Source organism: Chanos chanos, chromosome 8 (genome assembly GCF_902362185.1).
Source record: "Chanos chanos chromosome 8, fChaCha1.1, whole genome shotgun sequence".
NCBI classification, from domain to species: Eukaryota; Metazoa; Chordata; class Actinopteri; order Gonorynchiformes; family Chanidae; genus Chanos; species Chanos chanos.
Window position 1 is genome coordinate 36805174 of NC_044502.1, and position 25966 is coordinate 36831139.

At 42.6% G+C, this 25966-nt stretch overlaps 1 protein-coding gene across 1 annotated transcript; it reads right to left on the reverse strand.

Annotated features, from left to right (window-relative positions):
* Positions 1-221: 221 nt before the first annotated feature.
* cspg5a (chondroitin sulfate proteoglycan 5a) lies at positions 222-25227 on the reverse strand. Its single transcript, XM_030783342.1, has 6 exons — positions 25134-25227; positions 16101-17022; positions 8034-8222; positions 5553-5709; positions 3648-3704; positions 222-392 (listed from the first exon to the last, which is right to left on the reverse strand). Exons 1-6 carry the CDS (start codon positions 25225-25227, stop codon positions 222-224), a joined length of 1590 nt encoding a protein of 529 aa, XP_030639202.1.
* Positions 25228-25966: the final 739 nt, after the last annotated feature.

Here is a 25966-nt window from a genome sequence, read left to right on the forward strand (position 1 = left end):
GGCAAAGAGACTGAGACGAAGGGCGGGGCTGCGAGGCAGGATTTGAGTGGATGTAAGGGGGGGGGGGGCCAGGGGTCACTAGGAGTAGATACTTTCTGGTGTATTGTGATGGTGATGTTGGCTGCAGTGGCTCATCGTTTTGAGTGACGGTGGAGATGGTGATAGAAGTGGAGTGCTGTTTTTTTTTTTATTATCATTATTTTTTTTTTTTTCCTGTCGCTCTACATCATGTTGTTCTGCAGCGAATTTACCTCCGAGGAGTTCTCCTCCCCAAGCACCTTGTGGTTCTCGTGCTTGGGGGTGAGTGAGTTCTGGATGTTCAATGTCTCGTCCTCCTTGGGAGCGGGAGCCTTCACGGGGTCCTCCAGCTTGTTCTGGGCATTAGGATCATCCTGAGGAAGAAGAGCCCCCTGTTAGCCCCAAACTCCACAGATAAAAAAAATTCCCTCAAAACCATTACTCCCATCTCACTGTCTGAAACCCACATCCTCTCATTATTCATCCCAAATATTACCATCTTACCTTCTGCTTCCGTGCACTCTTTTTTATAAAGACACTATAACACATTTATTGTATATTTATGACAAATTCATTCCAAAAGGTTTGCCATTCATTCAGCATACTTTGCATCCTACCTGTTTTAATGTTTGCAACGAGGTAATATTAAGCATGAAACTATAACTCCATTAATATCCATGACATCCATACATCAATCTGTATATTAAAATGTCATTAAATGGCAAGATGTGACATGATACAAATAAAGGCTTGTTGTTTAAAAAAAGAAAAATCAGACAATTGCAATTTGGCAATTGTAATGTCCTTTTTTTTGTTTTATTTGGACCTACAGAGTTGGGGTGAAGGGCTGTATGAGGCTAAAAATTCACACACAACAAGCAACTCCCCCCAAACCCAAACCCAACCCAACGCAACATGCATACATGCAAACCACCCCTCCCCTCCCGGTTCACACAGCCCTCCCCCTCATCTCTGATCCCACAGGAAAGCCCTGCTGAAAACAGTAGTGCTAATGCACAGTGTAGAAGTGTCCTACTGCAATTCCAGCAAAACCCCACAAACTCTCTGTGGAATAACCATTGTACATGCCCTAATTAGAGCAGTAATTGAAAAAGTATGTTAAGAAATGAATCTCACTTTCCCTTCATTGGCTTTGGAGAGAATAATTAAGGCCTTGAAAAGGAGAAATCAAGTTAAGTTCTGGCATCCTGTTTCTGCTAATTAAGATGCAACAGTAAACTCTGCTTAAAAGGGGCAGCAAACAAACCGCTATTATCACAATACAACCAACATGTTCCATCCGTATCAGTTTGGATTAAGGGAACAAACTCACCATCCCAAATTTCACCACCCAGCACCTAAATAGATTTAATGTAGCCGAATGGTGTGAACTGAACTGAAACCCTGTATGGATTTTGCCCTACAGAGACTTTTGTGGACTTTTAACCCATATGGATTTTGTCCTGGGAGTCAAGTCAAGTTGGAGTAAGGCACAGGCGTGACACCTTTTCACCACCTAAAAGGCAATTTGAGAAAATTTACCCGTTCACCGTTGGCTTAGATTGTAACTTCGGGCAGGACGTGGGGGTACGGGACCTCCATGGTTACGGGATAGGGGGCTTCCTTTCTTCCGTCGACATGAAACTGGAAAATGTGTTTTTTTAAGCGTAGTAAAGAGGGAGGGGGGGGGTTGTACAATTTTCTGAAGGGAATTTTGGAATCACTTCTTTTAAAGCAACAGTAATATTGGGGGGTGGGGGTGCCATGATGGAAGTGACAAATGTACATGTCTTTGTATCCTTCACTGCAACTTGTGTTGTGTTGTGGGAAAGTATGGCGGCTTGAATTTATGAGATAATTTTGCTATGTTTATCTTTCTTTTTCTTCTTTTTTTTCTTGTTGTATCTTTCTTTCTTTCTTTCTTTTTTGGTCAGGAATAAGTTGTTTTATTCAAAAAAGATAAACCTAACAAAACTTCTTTTTCCCCTCAATCCCCATTAATGAAATCTCCCGGGTAACCAACGGGCGCTCTTGCAAACTTGCTGAAGGAACTGAAAATGCATTTTCTTGTCTGAAACAGATAGCCTTTGACGGGCTTTTAAATGTTCCAGTGCCCTTATATTAGATTCCATTGCTCGTTGCATAGGTAGCTGAGATTAAACAGAGCAAGTCATGTGGATTAGCGGATTTAAATGAAAATCTGAGGCTATGGTCTAGTGTGTATATTTTTACGTGTGCTTTTGAATATAAACCTTGTTGAGGAAGGACACTAAGAGGACGGGACAGGACAGTGCCAACTCAAAAGAGTCAATACGGACAAGGCTTTACTGTTTCTTAGCACAGCACAGCAGAGAATAGTTCAACACAGCACTCGAACAGCCCACAAACCAGAGTGGACAGAAAGGACAATACAGGGACAAAGGTATTGACTCTGACCAGAGTCTTACAGTCATATCGAAGGACTCACACTTAAATTCTGATAGTTGTTCTCAGTAATGAAATAAGTCTGCTTTTACTTGTTCATTGGAAGAGGACGGTGTACATGGAGGTACAGGGAAATTTGAAGAAAATTATGGCAGACATAAACGACCACTTATGCACCAGCATGGTCCATGCAATGTCCTCCTACCTGATCTCTGACAACAAACATATACCTAAAATCATTTTAAACTGGCCTGTTTTACTCAAAAAAATGTCTTAGGATGTGTATGTGCATGAATGTGTGTGTGTGTGTGTGTGTGTGTGTGTGTGCATGGAGTCTGGCTACTGGCCAAAGCTAGACTCTTCAGCTCAGGCAGATATTGGTCTGTGTAACAGCAGCTTTTGGCTGATGATAATAAAAGGCTCAGTGGTCTATATTTTCAAAGTCAATTCTCTCTCTCCCTCTATCTGTCTGGCTCTCTCTGTCTTTAGAGATTCCTCTTGTTTTACTGCATGCATTTAATTTACAGGAGTGTTTTCTTTTCAGTGATGATCCCTAGCTGCCCCCCCACCCCACCCCTCCTCCTGCTCTGAGAAGGGCAAGAGATCGATGCCTGTGTCTTACCACGCACGAAAGTCAGCATGTGTGGAATTTCCTACGAGGCTGATGCACTTCTGCTCTTTTCATGGTTTATCATTTTATTGTTGGAGATTGTTGTTGACCTCAGCAAAAGAAAAAAAAAAGTCTAAGGAGAACTTTCCATTCGAACTGCCAAACTCTGCAACAACTAAACTGCACAGACCAAATTAGGTATCTAACAAAAAATCTCTGTCATTAATCAATACATGTTTTTACATGGGCATCATAAGCCAAAGCACTAAAAGCCAACAGTTACTATTATTTATATGGTGTGAGGCTATTAATTTTTTTTTTTTTATCAACGATTAGAATTTACCTTATTTGACCAGGGGAATCTGTATTCTCTCATCTACCCCTATTCTTTCATCTGTTGCTTGAGAACATTGCATGACCCACGCTTCTGTAGCACTGTGTAGTATACTTTCATTGCCTCATTGTGAGGCTGATTCGGGTTGGGAGCACCTGAACATTTCTACCAGTTTAGAGAGGATGATTGACAGGATAACAGTACAATGAGAAGACGGCTGTTGCCATGGGCGGGGCTGCCAAGGGGGGTAATTAGTCTTACCTCACAGTCGGGCTCCTCTTTGGTCTTACACTCCCAGGTGTATCTGCTCATGGTTTTCTGAGGGGTAGGGGCAGGGGAGAGGATTATGTACCTCATAGCGATAAACATCTCATTCAGAACGAGATAGAGCTCATGACAGGAGTGACAGAAGTAGATCGTGAAACAGAAGAGAAGAAGAAGAAAAGGACAGGGAAAGACAGAGTCGAAGAGGACAGGAAGAAGACCCCTCGTGTAAGACCCAGCAGGTCCTATTTTTTTTTTTTTTTTTTTGCCCTGTCGGTATAACGATACATGGGCTCGCTAAATGATGAACGCCGAAATCACGCCGGCTATGTCTCATTTGACAACCTAAGTGAATAAGTTGATCTAAATGGGGGTTTTTTGGGTTGGTTTACTTGAACGACATCTTATATTACTAAAGTTTGCAGGTGCCATAAAAACAGAGCTGAAACAAAAGCTGAATTGTGGTTTGGAATCACATTCAGATCTACACCTGAAAACCTGCAGGCAGTGACTATGCCATACACCATTAGCACTAGCAAAAAGCATATAGCCACCAGCAGTGTGCAGATGAGGCTGTTACCAGACATTACTTTTCAGACTCCAGACACTGGACTATACCACAGTTTGATAAAGGTTTCGTAGTCATTAGCTCTTATGGTTTGGTGGAATGCCCTTTCGCGTACAGCACGGGACTAAACGTGTGGATTTTGAATACACCTATGCTACATTTCTTAGAATACGAGAAAGAATAACGTCACTCATTCCTTAAGGTGTCTCAATAGACCACAACAGTTAGTAAAGAGTGTTTTAGGGTGTTGGACGTGCTATGGTTATCCCACAAAAGAGAACCACACCCATGTTAGCACTATATCTACCCATGCTGCAGACGCATTAGTCACCTGTCTGAACCTCTCTCACGTACCACCTACAGGCGGCAGCAAGACATTGCATCTCAGATGTTTATCCTGCTTTATCGTGTTCCACCCACCTGCAACCTTACTGCTGAAAGAAAATCCTGGTGAGACGTCCACCCGTACCCCCCCCCCCCCTCCCCCACCCACCCAGCTGAAGCAGGAAACCAGGATAAACGAGTGAAACGACAGACAGATATATTGAAGCGGTGCAGCAGACAAGCAGCGGCGGCTCACATGGCCACTGGGAGGAACATGTGAGCGTTTGAACATGCAGTGACAAACGGATGCACAGGAGATAGAAAGGGAGAGCGGGGGGGGGGTTGGGAGTCGGGCGGGGGTTGGGGGTGGGCTCTCTCAGACGGTTGACGGACTGGCAGACAGGACAAGAGGGCACACTGAGGAAACCTGACAGCCACTGAACGTTCCTGAGCAATAAAAAGCCTTCTGATGGAAGCCTTAGCTTGGTGCTCTAAGTTGCGATGTCTGTTCAGTGTGCAATGTGTATGCATGCGCATTTGGTGTAAAATATGTTACTTAGTGTGTCTAGGTCTGTCTTGGCATTGATTCTCTGTAAGAGATCGATATGCGTGGTTTCTCATTGGTCTCTGAGACTGGTGGTAATGTATGGCTGAACGTTGGCTTCTTTTCCACACTTGGATAAATGAAGCTGGAGGATGGGGGCTGACAGCGAATGGTTTAGTCAGGTCAGCAATACTAGAGAACTGTATCAATAATTGGCCATCAGAAGCTGCTATGTGCGCTATAGAGAGAGAGCGCCAGGGTTTTTCAGTAACCTTGTTGCTATGGCAACAGCTGTTGCCTCAGTAACCATGCGCCTGTCTGTGAAGAAACTTGTTCAGCAGAGAGAGAGAGAGAGCGAGAGAGCACTCCCCTCCTTCCAATCCCCCTCCCATCGATAGGTTATACTCAGGCCCATGCAGAGAAGGAGGGAAAAGAGGGAAAGAGATAGAGACAAGAAACACGTTACCTGACAGATAATGTTATCATAGTAAGCCAAAGCACGGGCATGAGGGAGGTTAGGAGGGGTGTCGCACAGTTTCCTTACATTTGGGTGGGAGCCCTCAGCGATGGTGGACAACGAGAAATTATCATTGTGCTGCTCCGAGGAAGGACGGTACTTACTGCTGTCAGTTTGGGGGAAGGGGAAAAGGAATGAAAGAGGGGAGAGAGATGTGAGGGGGGGGGAGAGGTTATAGCAAAAAGACAGAGGACAAGAGGGGAGAGGATGAAAGACAGAAGGTATCGAAGTAAATAAGGATGAGAAAGAATAGAACAGGAGGGGAGGGAACGATGAGAGTATGTTAAAATGGGGATGTGAGGGACGGACAGAGAGAGAGAGAGAGAGAGAGAGAGAGAGGGAGAGAGAGAAAGCAAGAGACATAAGTATTAGTGCAAATCTAAGACAGATATTTGGAGGCAGACATTTAGACTTACAGAACAGATACACTCTGTGATGCAACACAGGAATTTATGAACAGAGGACAAGCCACCACTCTCAGTTCCACCTGGAAGACTGATTTGTTTGAAAAAAAAAAAAATTACAAATCACAATTTCACTATCCCAGAAAGGGATGAATTATGGCACAAATCGCAGCAAAAAAAAAAAACCCCACTAAGATACAGCTTACGGAACCTCCATCCTAACTTCATGTGTTCAGAACCCCAAATCTTCGGGCCCCTACTCCTTTCCCTACTCTTAATCCCTGATCCAGCTCTGTATGCTGTAATGTATATTTAATGATCAACATGATTGGCTAATGAGAGCTGCTCTGACAAATGGAGAGAGAGGGAGAAAGAGAAAAGGAGAGCAGAGGCCAATTAACTCTGGTCTCTGGTGGACTGGATCCACACAGGGGGGATTTAGAAAGCTTCTGTGTGCCGCTATGTGATGAGCGAAAAAAAAAAAAAAAAAGTGAGAGAGTGTTAGCGAGAGAGCGTGTAGGATTCAAATGAATTCAGGGAAAATTCAAAGAGCCGGTGTTTTGGGATTTGTATCAGACGGGCTGTTTTCTGCCGTTAGTGCAGTACACTCCGTCTTTGTATCTGTCCAATTTTAAACGGGGTCCCATTACAGCTAATTTATGATTTGTGGTCGAGGGATGCGTGCGAGAGCCAAGGTGACTCAGTGCTCTTAAGTCTTTCGCTGCATGTCCTCTTCTCTTTGTACAAAGAGAACACAGAACACGATGGGTTCTTCGTTCTCTCTCTCTCTCTCTCTCTCTCTCTCTCTCTCTAATGGCTCTCAACTCTTCGTAGAGAGGCTGCAGATTTCATCTTGATGTTGGTACATGGTGCAAAGTTGACTGCAATTATCTGCAGCGGTTGAACAGGTAGGTGTATGATGAATTCATGAGCCTCATTTGCAGTGTTTGTGCTTAAATTTCTCTCCCTCTCTCTCTCTCTCTCTCTAGATCTACATCCTTATCCAGACTATTTTACATATGAACACGCCGAATCCCTTTCCTGTAGCATTTTCCAACGCTCCATTTTACTCTTTCTTTTTCTCCTTCCCTCCCTCCCTCCCTCCCTCCCTCCCCACCATTCCATCCATCCCTGTTCTGTTCTTCTCTTCCTCCAGGATCTTCCTCCTCTGCCTTCTGCGGACCCTTTTTGATGAGGCTGTCTGCTCTTTAAATCCTGGCCCCACGCCCCTGCCCCCACACCCCCCCAGGTCTCACAGCTGTATGTAGGTCAGCCCTCTACTCTCACCCCTCCCTCCTGATAACACTGCCCTACTTTCAGCTGGAGCTACTGTCACATCAGTGCTGGGTGCTAGCACCGTACGCTCAGCATTAGCACGCTATCCACCTACTGCTCCACTTTTATTCAACATTATTTCTGTTAACAACATCAGCTCCACCACATACGCGATACTCTCTTGGTTCAGCTTCACACAACTCGTGTTAAAACACAGAGTTCTGAATACGATCAGGCATGATTTTTTTTTGTTGTTGTTGCTGTTGAAATTCCTTGTCAGTTTATTTGAAATCTGTTTTTATGTGTGTGTTTTTTTTTTTTTTTTTGCTTCTGTCTTTTCCCCCCTCAGCTCTTCGCCTACATTCATTTTCTCAGGAATTTTTCCACAGGCAACACGCTGTTAGCTGTCTCTTTCGGTATTACTAAGCGACTTGATTGTCACTTCCTCCACTTAAATCTCGTCTTCTTTCTGTCTGCTCCGTCTTTTTCTTCCTTTTCCTTGTCAGTACTCTACAAGTCATGTCATCCCTGAGAGCTACCCAACCAAAACAAACCAGAGCCCTGACTAAAAATGAACCCAGTATGGAGTCTCTCCTCTTCCCTTTGCCAACCTCTCCTCTTCCCAAACTCCCCCCCCCCTCTCGAGGCTCCCCTCGAGGCTCCCCTCGCCTCCCACCCCCCCCCCTCACCCCCCCTTCCCCGACATGCTGTAGCCTAATTCCCTGCTGCACCCTGCAGGCTGAAGGCTCACCTGCGTTTGCGCAGCTTGTTGTTCTCGGTCTTGAGCACGTGCAGCTTCTTGGCGAAGCAGACGATGATCATGAAGAGCAGGAGAACCATGAGAGCCGACGCCCCGATGGCGATGCACAGCACCTGGAACTCAGTGATCACCGACTCACACCGCGCACCCTTGTGCCAGATGTAGTCCTGTATGTTACACCTGTCAAAGGTAGAGAGATGGAGGGATGCCAAAAGAGAAAGATAGATGGTATGAGAGACACATCATGGCAAAGTTGAGAGCAGGAGGAGAGAGAAACAGGAGAGAATTAAATGGGGAAGGGGAGAGAAGAGAGGTGTCGAGAAGGAGGGCCAAGAAGGTTAATTGAGCAGTCTGTTGCACTGTCAGAACCCTTCTCACAGTGCTCCCCAATGACTTCCCCAAAGGTGTTTCCTAGATTCACCTGCATCTTTCACACTGGGATAATATTAACGTAACACCGTATAACTCTGTCTGAAATGGCCCAAATGCCCTTTCAAAAACACAAACGCAGCATCCTCACATGGACTGAGTCAAACTGCCATAGAGTCCAAACACCGATTTCTCCCTGTCAAACCTCTCAAAAAAGTACTCTGATTTCCTCATGCTATCTGTTGTTATGTCTGAATTATTCATGAACGAGGTGAGTGTCCTGTTCCAAGGGCATGTTAAAATTCACTGCCGTGTTCCAATTCACCTGACACTTCACAAAGTCATTTATGCAGACAGCTGGCTAGAGGTGAAGATGAACTTCTGTGTATGTGCAAAGGCCAAAATAACCGCTAAGCTGAAAGAAATGCCAGCGTGAAGTGTCTTCATTAGGTGCAGGGTGACAGTGAGCCAGAAGAACAGCTCCTGCGTCACTTGAAACAGATTCTATCGTTTTCCGGAATTCTCTTTGAGGGACGCGACATTATTCTCCCCGTGATAAATTCTATCATTTGGTGTTTTGCTGATGGTGGTAAAAAAAAATTGCTGTCTTAGGCATGACTCCTGAGTTTTCCATAAAAAGTGTTCAGGTGGGCTGAGATCTGCTCATTGAGACGAGTGTTGCATATTGTTTACGTGCTCATCAAACCGCACGGGATCCGCCTGCGCTCCGCGGATTATGGCTGTGTCATGCTTAAGGAGACCATGCCAGAAAAATTCACCCGTAACAAAAGCACCAGAACCCTTCCTTTTTTCTTGGTCTGTTTCTGATATGGTCTTAATAGACTGTTGAAAAGAACGGATGATTCATCAGAAAATACGATGTTGTTTACATTGTGTAGTAGCCCTGCCTTTGCGTGTTGCACAACTTTGCTCGTAAACCTTCATTTTATATGTAATCATTTTTATTATTCGCCCTCGTCCTATCACAGTTTTGTCACACGATATGAAGTTTTCTTAAGAGAGCTCTTGCTGAAACGTTTCTCTTACTTTAGGCTTATGATTTCAATTTGATTCAGTTTCTCGTCTGCGTTTCTTCCATCTTGAACCAATTCATGGAGAGTTCACACTAATCTTTCATGTAAACACTTCATCCATGATTCCTCATGAAACATTCGCAATCTGCATCGCTCAAGCCTCTTTAAATCATAAATCAACAATTATCTGTCTTTTAAAGTCAATGACATTTCTTCCTTTATCCAGTAGCCACATCAGTGGGTAATCAGTATAGCCATAAGTCTAAACATGACAGGATGTTGTTTACTTAACTCAGGGTCTACCAATGTATGTAAACACCTCCTTTCAGCATACTTTGTATCTGTCATTGACTGTCTCTTTTTGTTAATTTGACAGTTACCTATTTGTTATTGTCATTGTCCCTGTTTTTTGTCTTGTGAGTGAATTTGAAAGCCTTTCGAGAAAACCAAGAACCACACCCTTATTTAGAGATACTGTGGTAGCGAGAACTAAACTTACACCCATTCTACTGTTGTGGTTTCTGAAAGGTCAGTTCAGTGTACCTTTGTTTTAAATGGACATTTGTTTGATCTAAGTGTTTGTTATGATGCAGAGAACAACTTAAGTCTTCAAAAGCCAAACGCTCTAAGTCTGGACATTTTCAAAACAGTAAACAAAAGTAAAGAGGCACACACGACGTCTCCATGTGAGTCGCAACATCTCCGTCTTTCTCCATTTTGGGTATGGCATGGACATTGTGCGTGTGCCTGTGGGACAGAGCAGGAGACACCACAGGAGCAGATGGTTCTGTCAGCTGATTGGATTGAGCTTGTACCATCTCTTTGCATCTCAAGACCAAATACAGCTCTTTGCAGCATCTGGAATGGTTCTGTTATACTGCCATCATCTGCAGCTCTCATGACTAGACAAGCACACAGAGGAAAGCGAGCAGAAGTCAAGTAACGAGAGACACACAGACAGGGGGTGTAGCAAACGAAGGAGAGATTTATAGACCCTGAAAGACAAAAAAAAAAGGAAAAAAAAAAAAAGGATGAGCTGTAGTGTTGTTCTTCAGAGCAAAGAATTTTGCTCATCAAACCAAAAATGATGACTAGGAGAGACAGACAACAAGTTGATTTAAGTACACAGATGCCTCCTGTCTACAGACAGACAGATACACACAGACACGCACGCACGCGCGCGCACACACACACACGCACACACACACACACACACACTCACACACACACTCAGGCTTTGTTTAGGTCTAAATTTGTCTCTGTTGAAAAATAGAGAGAAAAGAAGACAGAGGAGCACAAAGCCACACAAATCCAACTGTATTGCTCTCCCACTGACAGGAATTCTCTTTCCAACCCATCACTAAAACATGCGCACACACACACACACACACACAGACACACACACAAACGCGCACGCACACACACAGATACACACACACGCACACACACGCACACACACGCGCGCACAGACACACACACATACACACATGCGCGCGTGCACACACACACACAGACACACACACACACACACACAGACACACACACACACACACACATGCGCGCGCACACACACACACAAATGTGGGGGTCTATAGTGAAAGGAAATTGGGACAGTCTCTCTTTTTCACAGTTTCAGTGGTATGGGGTGGGGGCTTTAGTTTGAACTCCTTTCACCACAGCATCCTGTATCCTGTCTTTTTGTGACTATGCCAACCATGCCAATGAAGATCAGGGCTTGGCAAAATGCCAGTCAGGGTATTCACTCACAGGAAAGAGAAGTGACAGGACTGCTAATGAGTGCCACACAGCTTCCATTCTAAAACATTTCTTAAGCATTTGAGCTGCACACTATTCTTACCTCTGCCTGTCTATTCAACTCCTTTTCCTCCTCAGTGTCTTTTCCTGTTACTAGAGCATTAAAACAGCTTTACTGTATAACGCATAAAGTGTGAATATTTCTCTTTCAGCAAATGGATTTTTTTTACCCTTCCTGTTTCTTAAGTTTTTCCTTTATCTCTATATTTATAGATGAGAATCGTTTCTCCTCCTCCACACATTCTCTCTCTCTCTCTCTCTCTCTCTAACTCCCCCACTTCATGCACATTTAATTTCCTAAGTAGGAACACTCTTCATTCCTCTGTTTATCTCCTCCTCCCTCTCTCTTTAGTAGTTGTGAGACTCACCGGGCACATGCAGTGTGTGAGACCTCCGTAATGTAAAGCTGTCACGGTCATGTTCATGCTTCATGACCTTCAACTATATTATATAAATGACCACCAAAAGTTCACTGAGAGAAGCTATAGCCTGTCAGCGATGTTACAAATGCCCCCAATGTAACCACACATCTCATGTGCTAGAGTAAATGAGGGTTGAATCTTTGCTATTAACCTCCTTGTGAAAATATGGGCAAAGTTTGAGGCTGCAGTCCAGACAGATGGAGGTTCTGTGTGTGTATGAGAATGTGTTAGTGTGTGTGTGTGTGTGTGTGTGTATGTGTGTGCGTGTCTCAGTGATGAATATCAGATAAGGGGCTGAGTGTAGGAGTGGATCGCTGCCAAAAAGGGTCAGCTGAGCAGTAACAGTAGCAGATGCGGCAATGACATGTCATTCCTTCGCTCAGAGCTCTCTGAGAACAGCTTATTGCTTTTCTCTCTCTCTCTCTCTCTCTCTCTCTCACTCACTCTCTCTCTCTCTCTCATTGTGTTTTTCTCCATCCCTCTGTCTCTTTCTCTCCTCTCATAATGGAGGCACCGGTTCACACTGATATAAACATGAGCTTTAAGGCTTTCTACATAACTACATATTTAACTGTGTTGGATGGGGCGGAGTGTTTGGCTACTGTGAATGCAGTCAATTAGGATTACCACTGCACTCTGAATCATTAGTCCAAATAAAGGTCTATTCCCCTCTGTTTATCGAACTATGAGGCCTGACCAGCATTATTCTGAGTCGAATCTCCTAAATATTTATTTGATTAGAGCTATGGACGCTGCAGCCATCCCGGATCCGACACTGGGACACAATGGGATGGGGGTGGACTGGTGATGCCCAGATGGAGTTTTTCTAGCTGTGAGGCGCCTTACCAGCCTGGAAGTGCAGGAAACTCAGAGGTTAGATTAAGGGTTATTATTAATCAACTTCCGTTGCATCTGACACAACAAAACCTCATCGAACTGGAAAAAACACTCCCCTCTACATACTCTGCAACATCTGTGGACAGATCACTGGGCTCTCCTCAATTCCATCACTCTGAATATCAATAATGCTATGTGTCCTGGTTTCTTAATGCTTCTTCTATTATGTGTTCTATCAATTCAAAAAATGGCCCCCATTTGTCCAGAGGGGCTCATTTTCAGTGACTATGCTCATAGATTGAGAAGCAGTGGACATTGACTTTGGTTGCTTTATGACTTTAGGACTCATTGATGTGGCCATGAACCTTACCAGCCCGGGAAAAATGGAGAGCGGATCTATGTGTGTGGGTGTGTGTGTGTGTGTGTGTGTGTGCACGCGTACGTGCGTATTTGTGTGCGTGCATGTGAGCGTGCATGCGTTTGAAAAAGAAAATAAACAAAGACAGGAAAGTCCCACATGACAAAGAGCATACTTTACAAGTACAGCTGGTTAGAATAATTGCCTTGATAGTTAGCATTACTTTATTTGAATTGTCTTGTTTGTTTCAACAATACATTGTAGGATATTCTTTACGAAGGACTTTTAAATCCAGTTTAAAGTAAGGGAGACTTGTGGCAGAGAAGAAGTTGTGTGGCCGGGGTATTTTCAGACTGCTGACACCTCTTTTTAATTATAACAATCTGCCACAGTCTCCAGCAGCATGTGAGTGCTGTCTGCTGTTCAGATACACAAACACAGACGGGTGGCACACCACTGCTTCACATACAGATACTCATACATAGATTAATAACAAAGTATAAATGTAGCGTCTCTCTCTCTCTCTCTCTCACACACACACACACACACACAGTGTGAACTCACACTGGCTTGCCCTGATCTGTTTCCATTTTGGCAGACAGAGCAGGGTTAGACTCATTTGCTTTTTCTCTCTCTCTCGCTTTCAACTTCAAACTCCTTTCATTCCCACACTGAAAAGACTCTTGGTTTGTTTGTGTGAATTTCTTTTGCACTCATTTATATGTGTAGAAAGAGTAAAACTAAAAATACACTTAATCTAAGAGAAGAGCCTGTTACTAAATCACAGCTAGGTGGTAGAGGGGAGAAACTAAACATTTAAATTATTTTGATGTTCAAACATGTTCTCAAAAAGAGATATACAACTACTTATAATCTCTGTAATTCCTTCTGGCTATTCTAGTTTACATTTTACTATTCTCCAAAAAAAATGTGACCCACATCACATACAGACACACAGACACATAGACAATCACACACACACACACACACACACACACGCACACTTAAAAACACAAACACAAACATAAACACAAAACATAAGAGAGCTTATTTCTTTGTAAACATCACAGCAACAGCGATAACTACAAACACAAGGACCACTTGTGAAATGGAGGGGAAAGAGTGAGTGCTGTGTGAAGATGGCTTGTGCCTGCAGCATTCATCATCCTATAATCTAATTGCACTGGTGAATGAATCAGTTTGTTCAGAAAAAGCATCACGCACAACAAAGCAAACCTGGAATACAGCTGCCCAGAGCTCCACTGACCCAGTTTACTCTGCTCCTCAGCACTGGGCACAGGCCAGTCAGCAAACCGAAGGGTATTGCTGCTGGACTCCAAGGGGGGCAATCCCAAAATTTAGCAGTTATGGCAAATAAATGCTCCATGATTACCACCTGGCCCAGAATTCTTCAAAAAAAAAAAAAAAAAAAAAAAATCCAGGGCTGACAGTAAATCGTTACTATAGTAACACATCTGGTTCATGCACCATTGAGAACAGAACACACTCAAAGACAAAAGGGAAACATATATGCTTTAATTTCTAGCAAATAATGAGCATGCTTTAATGCTTAAAGTGGTCCCATAGGACTTGTGATCTTTGATAGAGGCAATTATGGATCAAGTCTTTTTCTGAAAACACTGCTGAGGGAAAAACTCGAAGAGCACACTAACAACATCCAAGTTTAACAATACAATCTATCAGCATCATTCTGGGGATAAGGAAGCTTTTAATCAGCGGCTTTGCCCTCTGTGCTTGAGTTAAAGTCAGGGTCAAGACCAGGAGCACTAAACGGGAAACGGGATGGGCAATAAAACGACAGATTTACTCCTATGGGAAACTCGTTAAAGGACTGGGGGGTGAAGAGAGGGATGGTCCCAAGCCATAATTATAAGCTTTGAGCTGAGTCTCACTGGAAGCTTTGGGAAAGGCTGTATTACGTTTGATATACACCCTCCCTGTACCTACCTCCTCACAGGTGAACAGATGGTTGGAAAAACAGATCCCAGTGATAAATCTTTAGAGCACAGGTCAGAGGCCAAACAGACCACATATTGAACATCATCAGTACTTTTATTAGGGAGGCAGTATCCTAAAACCCTTCCATTGTGATGAGGGGTGGGCCACAGAAAAGGGATGTGTCTAGAATCTTCTAGATATTCTAGAAATTTAGCATTTCATACACGTAGTCAGCTTTTCAATTTTTAGTGTGGCACTTAGTGGACTGGATATGGCTTTAACTGTTCATGTATCATTAGCATAATCAGTGTCAGTCAGGAGAATGATGATCCAATTAGGTGGAGGTGGTATGAATTTATTTGCAAGTTAATTAGGGCACATGCTAGCTTTGTCTAGATTGTTCTACGCTGAGTGGTCTGTCACATGTGTTACTAGAAAAATTTGCGAGAAAATGTCAACCTTGAAATTTGAGAATCTGGAGCTTCTACTCATATCTTAGATTTTCAAAGCTTTAAAGCAAAGACAAGATGGTTTACTGAAAGTTACATTTCAGAAAACATTATGGCTGTTTTTCAAATGTTCAAAGTATCTTTCACATCCCTCCCCCATTTTCTCTTAATCCTTAGTCCAGCATGCTGAATTTCATAGTCATCCATACTAAAACCCAGCTTAGGGGAGGTTTTCTCACCATGACCTCTTTACTGAACTGGTTTTGAGCCTTTCATTTAATGGGATGGCAATTCCTTCTATCAATGGCTTAAACCCTAAACTGGATATGGAAGCCTGGAAATATTGTAGCTACTATTAGTCTGTTGATTGGACCTAATGTTTATCTGTAAATTCTACTTAAACAAGTCCAAATATAGACAAGTCCATTTAGACAAGTCTAAAATGGATTTTACTTGTGTAATCTTGATGCATGAAAATGGAACAGATTCACAAACAATCTGGAGAGAACTGAATGTAAGGGTCACATGTTTGAGCCAAGCAACAGGGCTCAAAAGGATCTGGCAGTGTAAGAAAATTTTCCTAATAAAGTTTTCCCATAAAGCATCCAGGAAAACATGTGGAACTTTATATTCTGAGGCACTGGGTCTGTCCTCGTGCCTGTCCTCAAATTCTCTTTCATGGACGGTCGCAGCTAGAAAAACAGAGTCACTGTTTAGAGCAGCATAATTCCTGCCAAACCAACACATGCAAATGCTAACATATTCAGGGGGATTTCCTTTTCAGTGTTTCCCGCTGAACCATTTTTAACTCTTACCTGCAGAAGACTCCAGTTCCATCCAGAGAGTAACACTGGCCCCCATTAAAGCAGTAGTTGGGCAGCAAGTCACAGGGGGACCTGCAAGTACCATTGCTCTGCACGTAGCCCGGACGGCAGCCTGAGCCGGTGGTGCCACCAGCCACGCCTGGAGAAGCGGCAGGATCCTCTCCCTCGGCAGCCCCACTGGGGAGCGTTTCATCAGGGGTGTAGAAGCTTGGGACACGAGGTCGGAAAGGCCTGGTAGGAGCTGTGGTAGTGAGGTCATCATCATATGTATCAGTGGTAGTGCTGTAAGAGTACTCGTCCGGAGTGGTTGAGACACCATCATCGTAAGGGGTGAGGTAGTCATAGTTCTCGGGCATCGACCAGGTGGGGTCACGTCCCTGGAGCTCGTGCGCTGACGGAGAAGGTGGGACGAGGTCCCTGCGATGGGAGCCTGGGTCAAGGAAATCAACGGTGAGGACGTCGGGGTGAGAGCGGTGAAGGACTGGGGAAGGAGTGGTGGGGGGTGTCTGACGGTCCAGGTCGAAGACAGTGGTTTCCATGTTGCCTTTTGCAGTCTGCCATGGAGGGTCAGTGTGCACACGTTGTCTCAGGTCCTCCTCCTCCATAAACTCATTGGTATGATCATGAGGGAGCAAGAGATCAGTCTCGGCTGAGTCCGGGCTGATGTCTGGGCTTCCTTGACCTACCGTCTCCTTGTTTGGACTTCCGGGGACCAGAGGAATGCTCTCTTCAAGCATACCACTCCCAACCTCCTCACCATCTCGGGGCTTACGTGCAGCTCTCAGAGTTAGGGTTATGGTATTGGATGAACCAGTGACACCAGCAACCTCCTCCATTTTGTCACCCTCAGCTGGCTGTGATGTCATGTTCATGGGGTTGTCTGACTCAGTAACATTTCCGACCACGGAATTCCCTGCGAAAAGATGTGGGGTGCAAGTTTAGGGCGAAGTCTTATTGAATCCTCTTTGTATTTTGTTCAAAATCATCCTCAGAACTATGAAACAATTCATTGAACAATACTGAACAACCAAATACATCAAGATATATAAAGAGGAGACAGCGCAGATTTTTATTCCTTGTAGTGTCCAGACCGATAAACAAATAAGACAAAAATTGAAAAAAGACAGGCAAGATGGAGAAAACAGCAACGCTGTTTTTGTCTTAGCATCAATTATTTCCAGCTGAGTAAGTCTCCCTATTTCTTTCAAAAGCAGCTTTAGCAAGCCTCAGGATTAAGAGTAATAATTTTACTAATGTACTCTGTTGGTGAGGAGCTTGGATTAGGGATTAGGGTTTGGACTCAAGAGCATGGGGCTTCCCCACAGGGAAACACTATTATGATCTGCAAGGGAGACGGACACCGTCTTTAAGTCTTAAATCAGACCAGTCGCAGCTCTTGTTCCTAATGGTGGATGGAATGGTTTGCTAAAGACTCAATGTCCTATTGGAGCAGTGGATTTTGGACTCAGTGTGAAGCAACCCCTACTTTATGAGACTGGTGTAAGTTTTACAATAAATCTCCCATTTAACAGTATGATATTTACAATATGGATTTTTTTTTTAAATTTTCTGTGATAATACAGTGACTGAAACAATATCATTCACACTAACTGAAATGTACTGTTGGATTGTCCAAGCATGTTTGCATGTTACTCCAGTTGTCTAAAAGGATCTAGTTACAGTGAACATCAACTGTTTAACTTCAAACTCATCAATTAATTTTGAACATATAAAAGAATAGGCAACACTGACCTTCAAATGATTGTAAAATTTTAGAAGACTTTAAGGAAAATGCAAGAGCCTATTTTGAAAAATGACTGTATATCTCTGGGAATTGAATCGCACTGAAAATACATAAATTTCGGTTCAGTTGTAAGTATATGCTACACTGTAAGAATATGAACGCTGTTTACTGTTTACAACAAGATTACTGCTTAATGTGTACTACAACTTTACTGCTGTTATCTGCCAGTCATTTTAATTTTAAACTTATTTATGGTGCACCTGAGCACACAATCTGTGAGATTATATCTGTGCTCATCACTAACATTATTGTTGCAAACTTTTAAAATTAAGAATGCACGTAGACCAATGCATCCTCACTCATCTCCTGCAAAACACATCAGTAGTGGGGCTCTGCTCCCCTCCAACCCTCCACACACACACACACACACACACACACACACATACACACACAAACAGACAAAAACACATAGCTTAGATGGTTTGCCTTTCACAGAATCTCTCATAAACATCTCAGTTAGTGAAAGATAAATCCTGACAGAAGTCCTAGATCACTTATACAGCTCTTACAGTAATAAGAAGTGGGTAGCTGTGTGGTGTCTGCATTTGTCTAAATGGATTTATCTCTTTTTGTTCCTCTAGGTTGAAAGATTGCAAAACAAATTGAGAGCATACTTTCCAAAGATGTAACATTTGTCAGCAGAGACACATCTCTGTGGCTTAGAATAAGCACATGCAGATTCGATGCCCAAAAAAGGCCAGGCAAGAAGAGCCTGTGTTTTATTAGCAAGTCGGAATGACCAATATTTTATTTCTGTAACTCATCTGATAGAATGTTATTTAATGTTGGGACACTGTAATAAGAAGTGTATGTATTTTCACATTCTTGATCGTTCGAGTTTATCGAGGAAGACTGCACAGAAGGGAATGCAGGATCATAGCTGACAGGAACATTTTTCTCAGCCATCTGGGGACAGTTATCCACACAGAGTTGTTTTGAACTTAAATCTTTCATTAGCAGACCTAGACCAACTGACAGACAGATGGACTGAAACACACACACACACTCTCTCTCTCTCTCTCTCTCTCTCTCTCTCTCTCCACACATCATCAAGTACTCTCACTTTTATTTTTGCATGCCACTCCAGAAAGCAGTAGGAGGCCTGTCAAAAGCAGTGGAGAAAACAATCTTTGATGTTGAATGCAATTAAAATATGTCTGTTTTTAACAGCCTGCCTTGTCAAGCTAATTGGATTAGCAAGAACAATTTAGGCAATGTCAGTGCCACCATTTATCCAATAAAACTACCTATGCAGTCTTTAAAAAGTACAGAGGAGGTTAATTATGATCCACTTGACTGTGAAATAAATATAATTTCGGTCAACTTGGGACAAAGTATCTAAAATCTATCTGTTACAAAAGGAGATTTACAAATTTATCATCTTAAAGAAGAGACAAAAAGCTAACAAATAAATTCGGACAGAGAAATGAGTATTTCTGTCAATAACAAAAACAAACAAACAGATGGCAAAACAATCTATGGAAATTCTTCTTCAGTAAGCTCACAAACACCATATCTTATGTACATTTTCATTTTTTCCACATTATTTTACACAGCGTTGGAGCTGGAGCTTAAGGAACTTCCCATATGGTGTGGTAAATATTTAAGCGCTGGGAACAAAGCCAAAATCGAATAAGAAAAAAACGGCAGAAAAGTTAGGGACCGTATGGGGGCTGAGCTGTCAAGTCTTATGTAGGTGGTCATATGACCTGGTGAGAGAGAGTATGTATATCAAAATACCATCAAGAAATAAAGCAAAACACCCTGGTCTTTACTAATATTATTTTGTTCTCTGGACCCATAAAATGTTGGATCAGGATCAGGTTACTTCCCAACACTGAATAAATCAATATCATAAATCTATGCTTTCACTATGATTTTTTTTTTCCATTTACAAACGGGTTCATTGATATGTGAATAATAAGTTCAAGCAGTATAATTGTAGCCAATGCTGGAGTGAAGTCAGTGACATAAATAGAGAAACAGGAGATCTGAGAAACAGGAGATTCTTGATTTAATCATACAGCTTTTAATACACAGTCACTTTTCACCATCAGCAAATGCATATCATAGATACTTGGCTTTAAACACATTAGGGTCAAAATTCCTGAAGGCTCTGCATGCCTTCACAAATGTAAAGGGCATACATTTACCACAGTGGAAGAGGTCCAGGTAATGCCAAGAACAGACAAACTTACAAAATATGGCTATTTTAACGGTGAGATACTGGCCCTTATAACTGAGCCTTAAATGGGTATATCCAGGGTTAGCCTGAAAGAGTGAGGTCATGATCCTGTATCTCTTTCCACAGAATCTAATTGTCTGTCTCCCAGACAGGACTGGGTACAAAAACCCAGAAACGGGGGCCAAGGCCCAGGGCTGTCTGAATGGACACAATGGGGTCCTTGTGTTCCCCTCTCTCACATGGTCAGACTTTGTTACGTAATACGTTGTTACCCCTCTTTTTCTTGGGAACCCTGATAGAGCTCTATTAGGCAAATGGCACTGAGATGGCAGAGCGGTCTAAAGAGTAGGAAGGGTTGAGTCGGCTATGTGGCTAGGTGCCAGCCCTGGTGGTGGTGGGTTTGACCGCTGGTGAAATGTGGGGTTCAGCATTGCCAGAGAATGGTTGCATGAAGCTGGGAGGATGCCAGACTCTTTATCTGGCTGGATGTCTTTAAAGGTTCTGGAGACAGACAGGAGGAAGGTGATGGGCTGTGACAGCGTATTCTCAGATGGCTATCAGATGGCAAAAAGGCCTGGCTATGACTAAAGCTGTCACAACTCAATTCATGACTTCCATGGGGCCGTCGCTGCTGAATACTGAGAAACGCTTTCTGTGGTTTCAAATGCTCATTCTGTCTCTTTTACCATTGTTTTAAACCAGTTTCAATAATGACTAATGACTAGAACGCACGAATACGTCGCATGGGGATGATGGGAGTGATATCGCAACATAAATATTTGGAAAATGCAATTTGGACAAATGATTTGTTTAAAGTGCAAGACTGTATTACTGAGTATTTCAGTAACTTCTATCTATGGCCATCGTTGCTTTCTGTTTACAGGCTCGGGAGTAACTACTGATTCAAACCATTAATCCACACTAAAGATCAATAGCCCGGATAGCTTTGCCCATATGTGAGAGTGAAGTCGGAAAAAGAAGAGGAGGTAGAAGGAGAGAGGGGGGAAGGAGCCCGTGGGGGAGGGGAAATCAGAGAGCGCTATTGAAATTGAGAGGAGGAGAGTGGGAGATGGGACTTTGAGGGGGGAAAGAGAAAAAGGTAGTACAAATAGAGCAAATGGAAGTGCTTCATTTCTCGCTGCTCTCAGTGCAGTAATGACCTGTTTCTATTTATCATTCTTTATGAATGAGAGGAGAGCTGGCAGCTGTTCCTGGCATCGGTCCTAGATGTAGAAATGTATATTTGAGATACGGTGACTGTCCGCCGGACACATTGTTGTATCTGATCACTCTTTCATTAGAACCACATTACGAATCTGCTAAGAGTCGATACGGTCGAAAGTAAATGTACAGATGCAGGGCAAGCAAAATAATGAATCAATCATCAATACATGATGAAAGTGCATTTGAATTCTGATGCATGTTTTGACATCAGAGTCAATGCGTAGGTGGAATGGTTCACAACACTCAAACTTAATCAAATACCTACATACTGGTTTTCACCCATTTTTCCCTCTCTCTCCCTCTCATATAAATCCTTTCATTTCTCCACTCAACAGGTGGTGGGCTGGAGGAGGAGGGATGTGTTGCCATGGCAACAAGCTTGCCCTCACTGTGCAGGGAACTGATGCAGTTGTGCTTACCCGGCATACAATACAATAGTCACACATTTGCCATAATAAGTACATATCTATACATGTACAAAATACGTCGCTGGAATTTAAAAAAAGACTGGAATTGAGAAATTTTTTTTACTCACTGGACACTGAAAGGAATTACGTAAAGCAGTTGTCTGGATTCGGACAACAATTGTAATAATGGCCCCTAACATCTGCACCCACCATGTTGTTATTCTTCAGCAAACTCTACCTTTAAAAGCCACCAAGCATACCACATTTCCTTTGAATGTTAGAGATGAGATGTAACATCATTAGAGTCTCCTGGATGACCTAATGGTTTCAAAATGGTTTGAGAGATGCTGTACATGCTCTTGTACAAAAAGGAAATGACATTTAGGATCTGTGGGTAACAAGAGCACTGGACTAAGGTACTTACATCCTCAACTCTGTTTTCTTCTGATTGATTTAAACAATTAAGCTAATTAAAAAATCTAGACTTTGAGTACTTGATAAACTCCTTGCTTTAAAAGGCGATGGTGGAAGGTGAGGGGATCGTACAGGCCAAGTTAATCCGACCCCCAATAATCCTATTACTGTTTTTTTTTTTTTTCTTTTGTCCTTCCCTCCTGTCTGAAACATGAGACAGTGGTGAATTCTTTTGGTAGTGAGTGGTAAAAAAAGGAGGTATGAATGAAGTGAACATCTCACTGATCCAGCATATTAGAGAAATCATCTTACTGCTTTCATCTTAGAATTTTCAGCTCGGTTAAATAAGCAATGCTACTCCATCAAGTTCACGCCAACCACACACTGATCCTTACAGGGATTCATTAGCATGATTAATGAACCTTTTCTCTGTAACGTCTAACACATATCAACATATCATTGTCTATTGGCTTCTTACCGTGGTTTAATTACTCGTTGAAATCCACAATAGTTGAAGTATCTATTCTACTTCAATTCATTTTTCCTAACTGGGAGAACTGTGTTTCATATCTCTGAAACAAATATAAAAGATACCGATATAACAGTGCTTATGGGACAAATAATGCCACGAAGCTGAATCTCATGGCCAGTTTGTCCACTACAATCTTAATCAGGAGATAAATGACTCACATAGATTCCTTTTTGAACAGACTTCCAGTGTAGTCAATTTTCTGATGCTTCTTATCAAGGCCTAAAATGAGCGCTAAAAGATCTGAGCATTCAAAACATACATCAGATTTACAGATTTCTCTGGAGATCATTCTATAGGGGATTGAGACTCAGATTCTGCTCATATAAAACACAAGCTCTCTCATCTTCTTATGGAAACGTCGGATCATGTACATAATATTTATAGGGAGAAAAGCATCATTAAGGGCATCAAGCCAAGGTCAAGCTCCCTAACACCTGTTATATTCCAGAGAGCTTTCTGGCTGCAGGGGAACACAGGAAAGGGAGGGAGGTGCTCAGAGATGTGAACTTTGTTTCGGAAGGACAGGTTGAAACAATGGCAATGCTACCATTGTGATCCCCTCTAACTGCCCACGTAAATAAATAATTGTGCATTGATTAAATTCCATTCGGATATTACCAATGTGCTGTCTAGTCTACCAAAGGGTGCCATTATCAGCAAAGTATGAACTGAAAATTCACATATTTGCATTTACACGAAGGACCTTGGGAATAATAAGAGGTCCAAATAAGTGTTTTATATAGCAATGACATTTACCCATACTTCACACCACCTTATAACTGCCCCATGGCGTCAAACTGAAGACTTTAAATATTTAACTACATTACAAAAGTACACAGTATGTTGACGCAAAGTGACCGACAAAAACATTAATAGCACGTAAGGCATGCCTGCAAATAAAGCAAAGCAAATACAACACAGATTAATGCTGCATCACAGATGTGCCAGCTGAGAGTGAGTGCCAGTAAAAGACCTCCCACGGTGACATCGCCCCCCTTTGGTTCATATTTCTGTGAATCAGAAAACCTCGAAATGTGGCTGATTTACCAACGCTTCTGTGCCCTGACGAACAAAGATAGGAACAAAGGCTGGACGAAAATGGCTGATGGAAAATTAATAAGTAAATCAGTGGGAAATGTAATAAATGGCAGAACAACAGAGACTTTGTTAATCGAGAGATTAAATGGTCAGACAAGATTTTATTCAATTCCGTGCATTTCATCATTTTTAATCCATTTAGAAATGATGTATTAGCCGAGTACATTCAAAATAAAATGTGGCTTGTTTTGTTGTGCATTTGCCGTGGTCGTCTGGAAACCCAGAAACGGCAATATTCGGGTTCTAATTATCGCTTTATCACCAATTAGCTCAGGCATAAAACGAATTGGCGCGTTTTACGCCCGCAGACACGACACTACACTGTCCTGTTGCTGGGCGTCTGGGTACAGCTTTTACATGTTTAGACAATAAGCTACCAAGCCACTCTATCCAATAACGGTTTACAATTAGACGGTTGATTTGGGTGGTGAGAGGTCGGGACGGATTAATTTTAAATTGAGGAAACACTAGGGATGAAATTTCAAACGTGATTATATTTTTGATATACATCTATCTGTATGCAGTGTATCGGAATGCAAACTAGTAATATACTCAATATGACCTTGCGTTTCTCAGTTCGTTAAGCACACACACCGCATCCATCCATTCAGGAGACCAAATGAAATCTTGCCGGGAAATGCGACTGACTGATGCTTAGCATTTTAAGATGTTTCCAACAGGGATATGACAGGTGATTTACTTTTAGATAAGCCTAAAACTCGCTGAAATGAACCCATCGACTTTTTCTTTGGAAGCAAAACCGATTGTATGAGAATGTCCGAGCAGAGGTAGACATGAATAATTCAGTGTGGAACCACAGTCGTAATCCTGCTTTTGTGTGGCTCCATCATTGCCATAGAGACAGCAGCTGCTCTGAAGAGTAATCACGGTGCATCAACTCAAAGCATGCCCAGTCGCCGTCGTAATGTGTCCGAGACCGTTACAGGTGTATATTTTTGAGGCCAGTCATGTAGGGCTCTAAGTGAAACAATCGATGGGTTCAGTTAAAAACAACATCCAATATACCCGCTCGTGAGCATTTTCTAATAGTTCCTACTTTATCCTTTGCAAAGGAGCAATCGTTTACGTTTCCAAACAAAATCAACACACAGTATCGACAGACCAGATCCTTAATATCTTGCATCGACATTTAACCTACATATAACGGATTGCGTCCCTTGCAACATCTCATAAGTGGCAGGCTGCGGCGCGCAATGACATGATTCGAGCGCACAGCGAAACCAGCCGTTACTGTGCTACTGACCTAGCTCTGTCTCAGTTTGCATTTCACCCCTCAACAGCGTGTTTGACGATTTATTTGAGAACAGTTTGTTCTGTTGGTGAAAAGGCAATTTCTTACCATGTGCAAACGGAATCAAGTGCAGAATCAAGATGATAGACAGCAACATCAGTCTCCAGCATCCCATGTAAAATCCAATTTCCTTTCCATTCATGATTGCTTGTGGCCCCAAATAAAGAACTCGAGAAAACAATTTTTAAGGATCCCTCTAAGCAGACTTCGAAAGGAGCGGTAAATCCGTATGCTGTATTGACCAGTCCAAGTTATATTATATCTCCTCGGCGCTTCTCCATAGTTATAAGGATCTGTGATATCTTCTGTGGTCTTGTTTGTTTAGCTCCTCGTCCTTGATTTAATGTTCTGGAATTTTGTCCTTTATGGGCCCATTGCCACAAAGCAACGGTCAAACAGATATCTCGTGAAAGAAAGGATGGACGCTCTACAAATATGACGGAGCGCGCTCGGGGTGGCGGTACTACTAGTTTTAATCGGACCTATTCCACATCTACCTTCGAACAGCGAATCGCCTCTAAGACTGCGATGCTATTCTCCCCAATCTGCGAGGGGAAAATGATTTCTGCACCCAACCTCCTCTCCCTGCCCCCCCTCCTCTCCTCCTCTCCTCCTCATAGCCCCCCATAACCCCTCCCAGATATTTTTTTTTCTTTTAGGAATAATATTCTATTCAGCTGTGTCGAAAACTCGATTTTGCTCCTTTAACAATATTTTTCAGTGAGACATTTTAGTTTTTGAAAATACAAATAATAACAATTCATTTGTTAAAGTTGCAGAAAATAGCGTATGTATGTGTCTACTTCGTGGGTTCTTTAATTCAGCTATCAATGCATTTTATATCTTCAAACATAAAATAGAGCATTGCATTAAGATTCCGT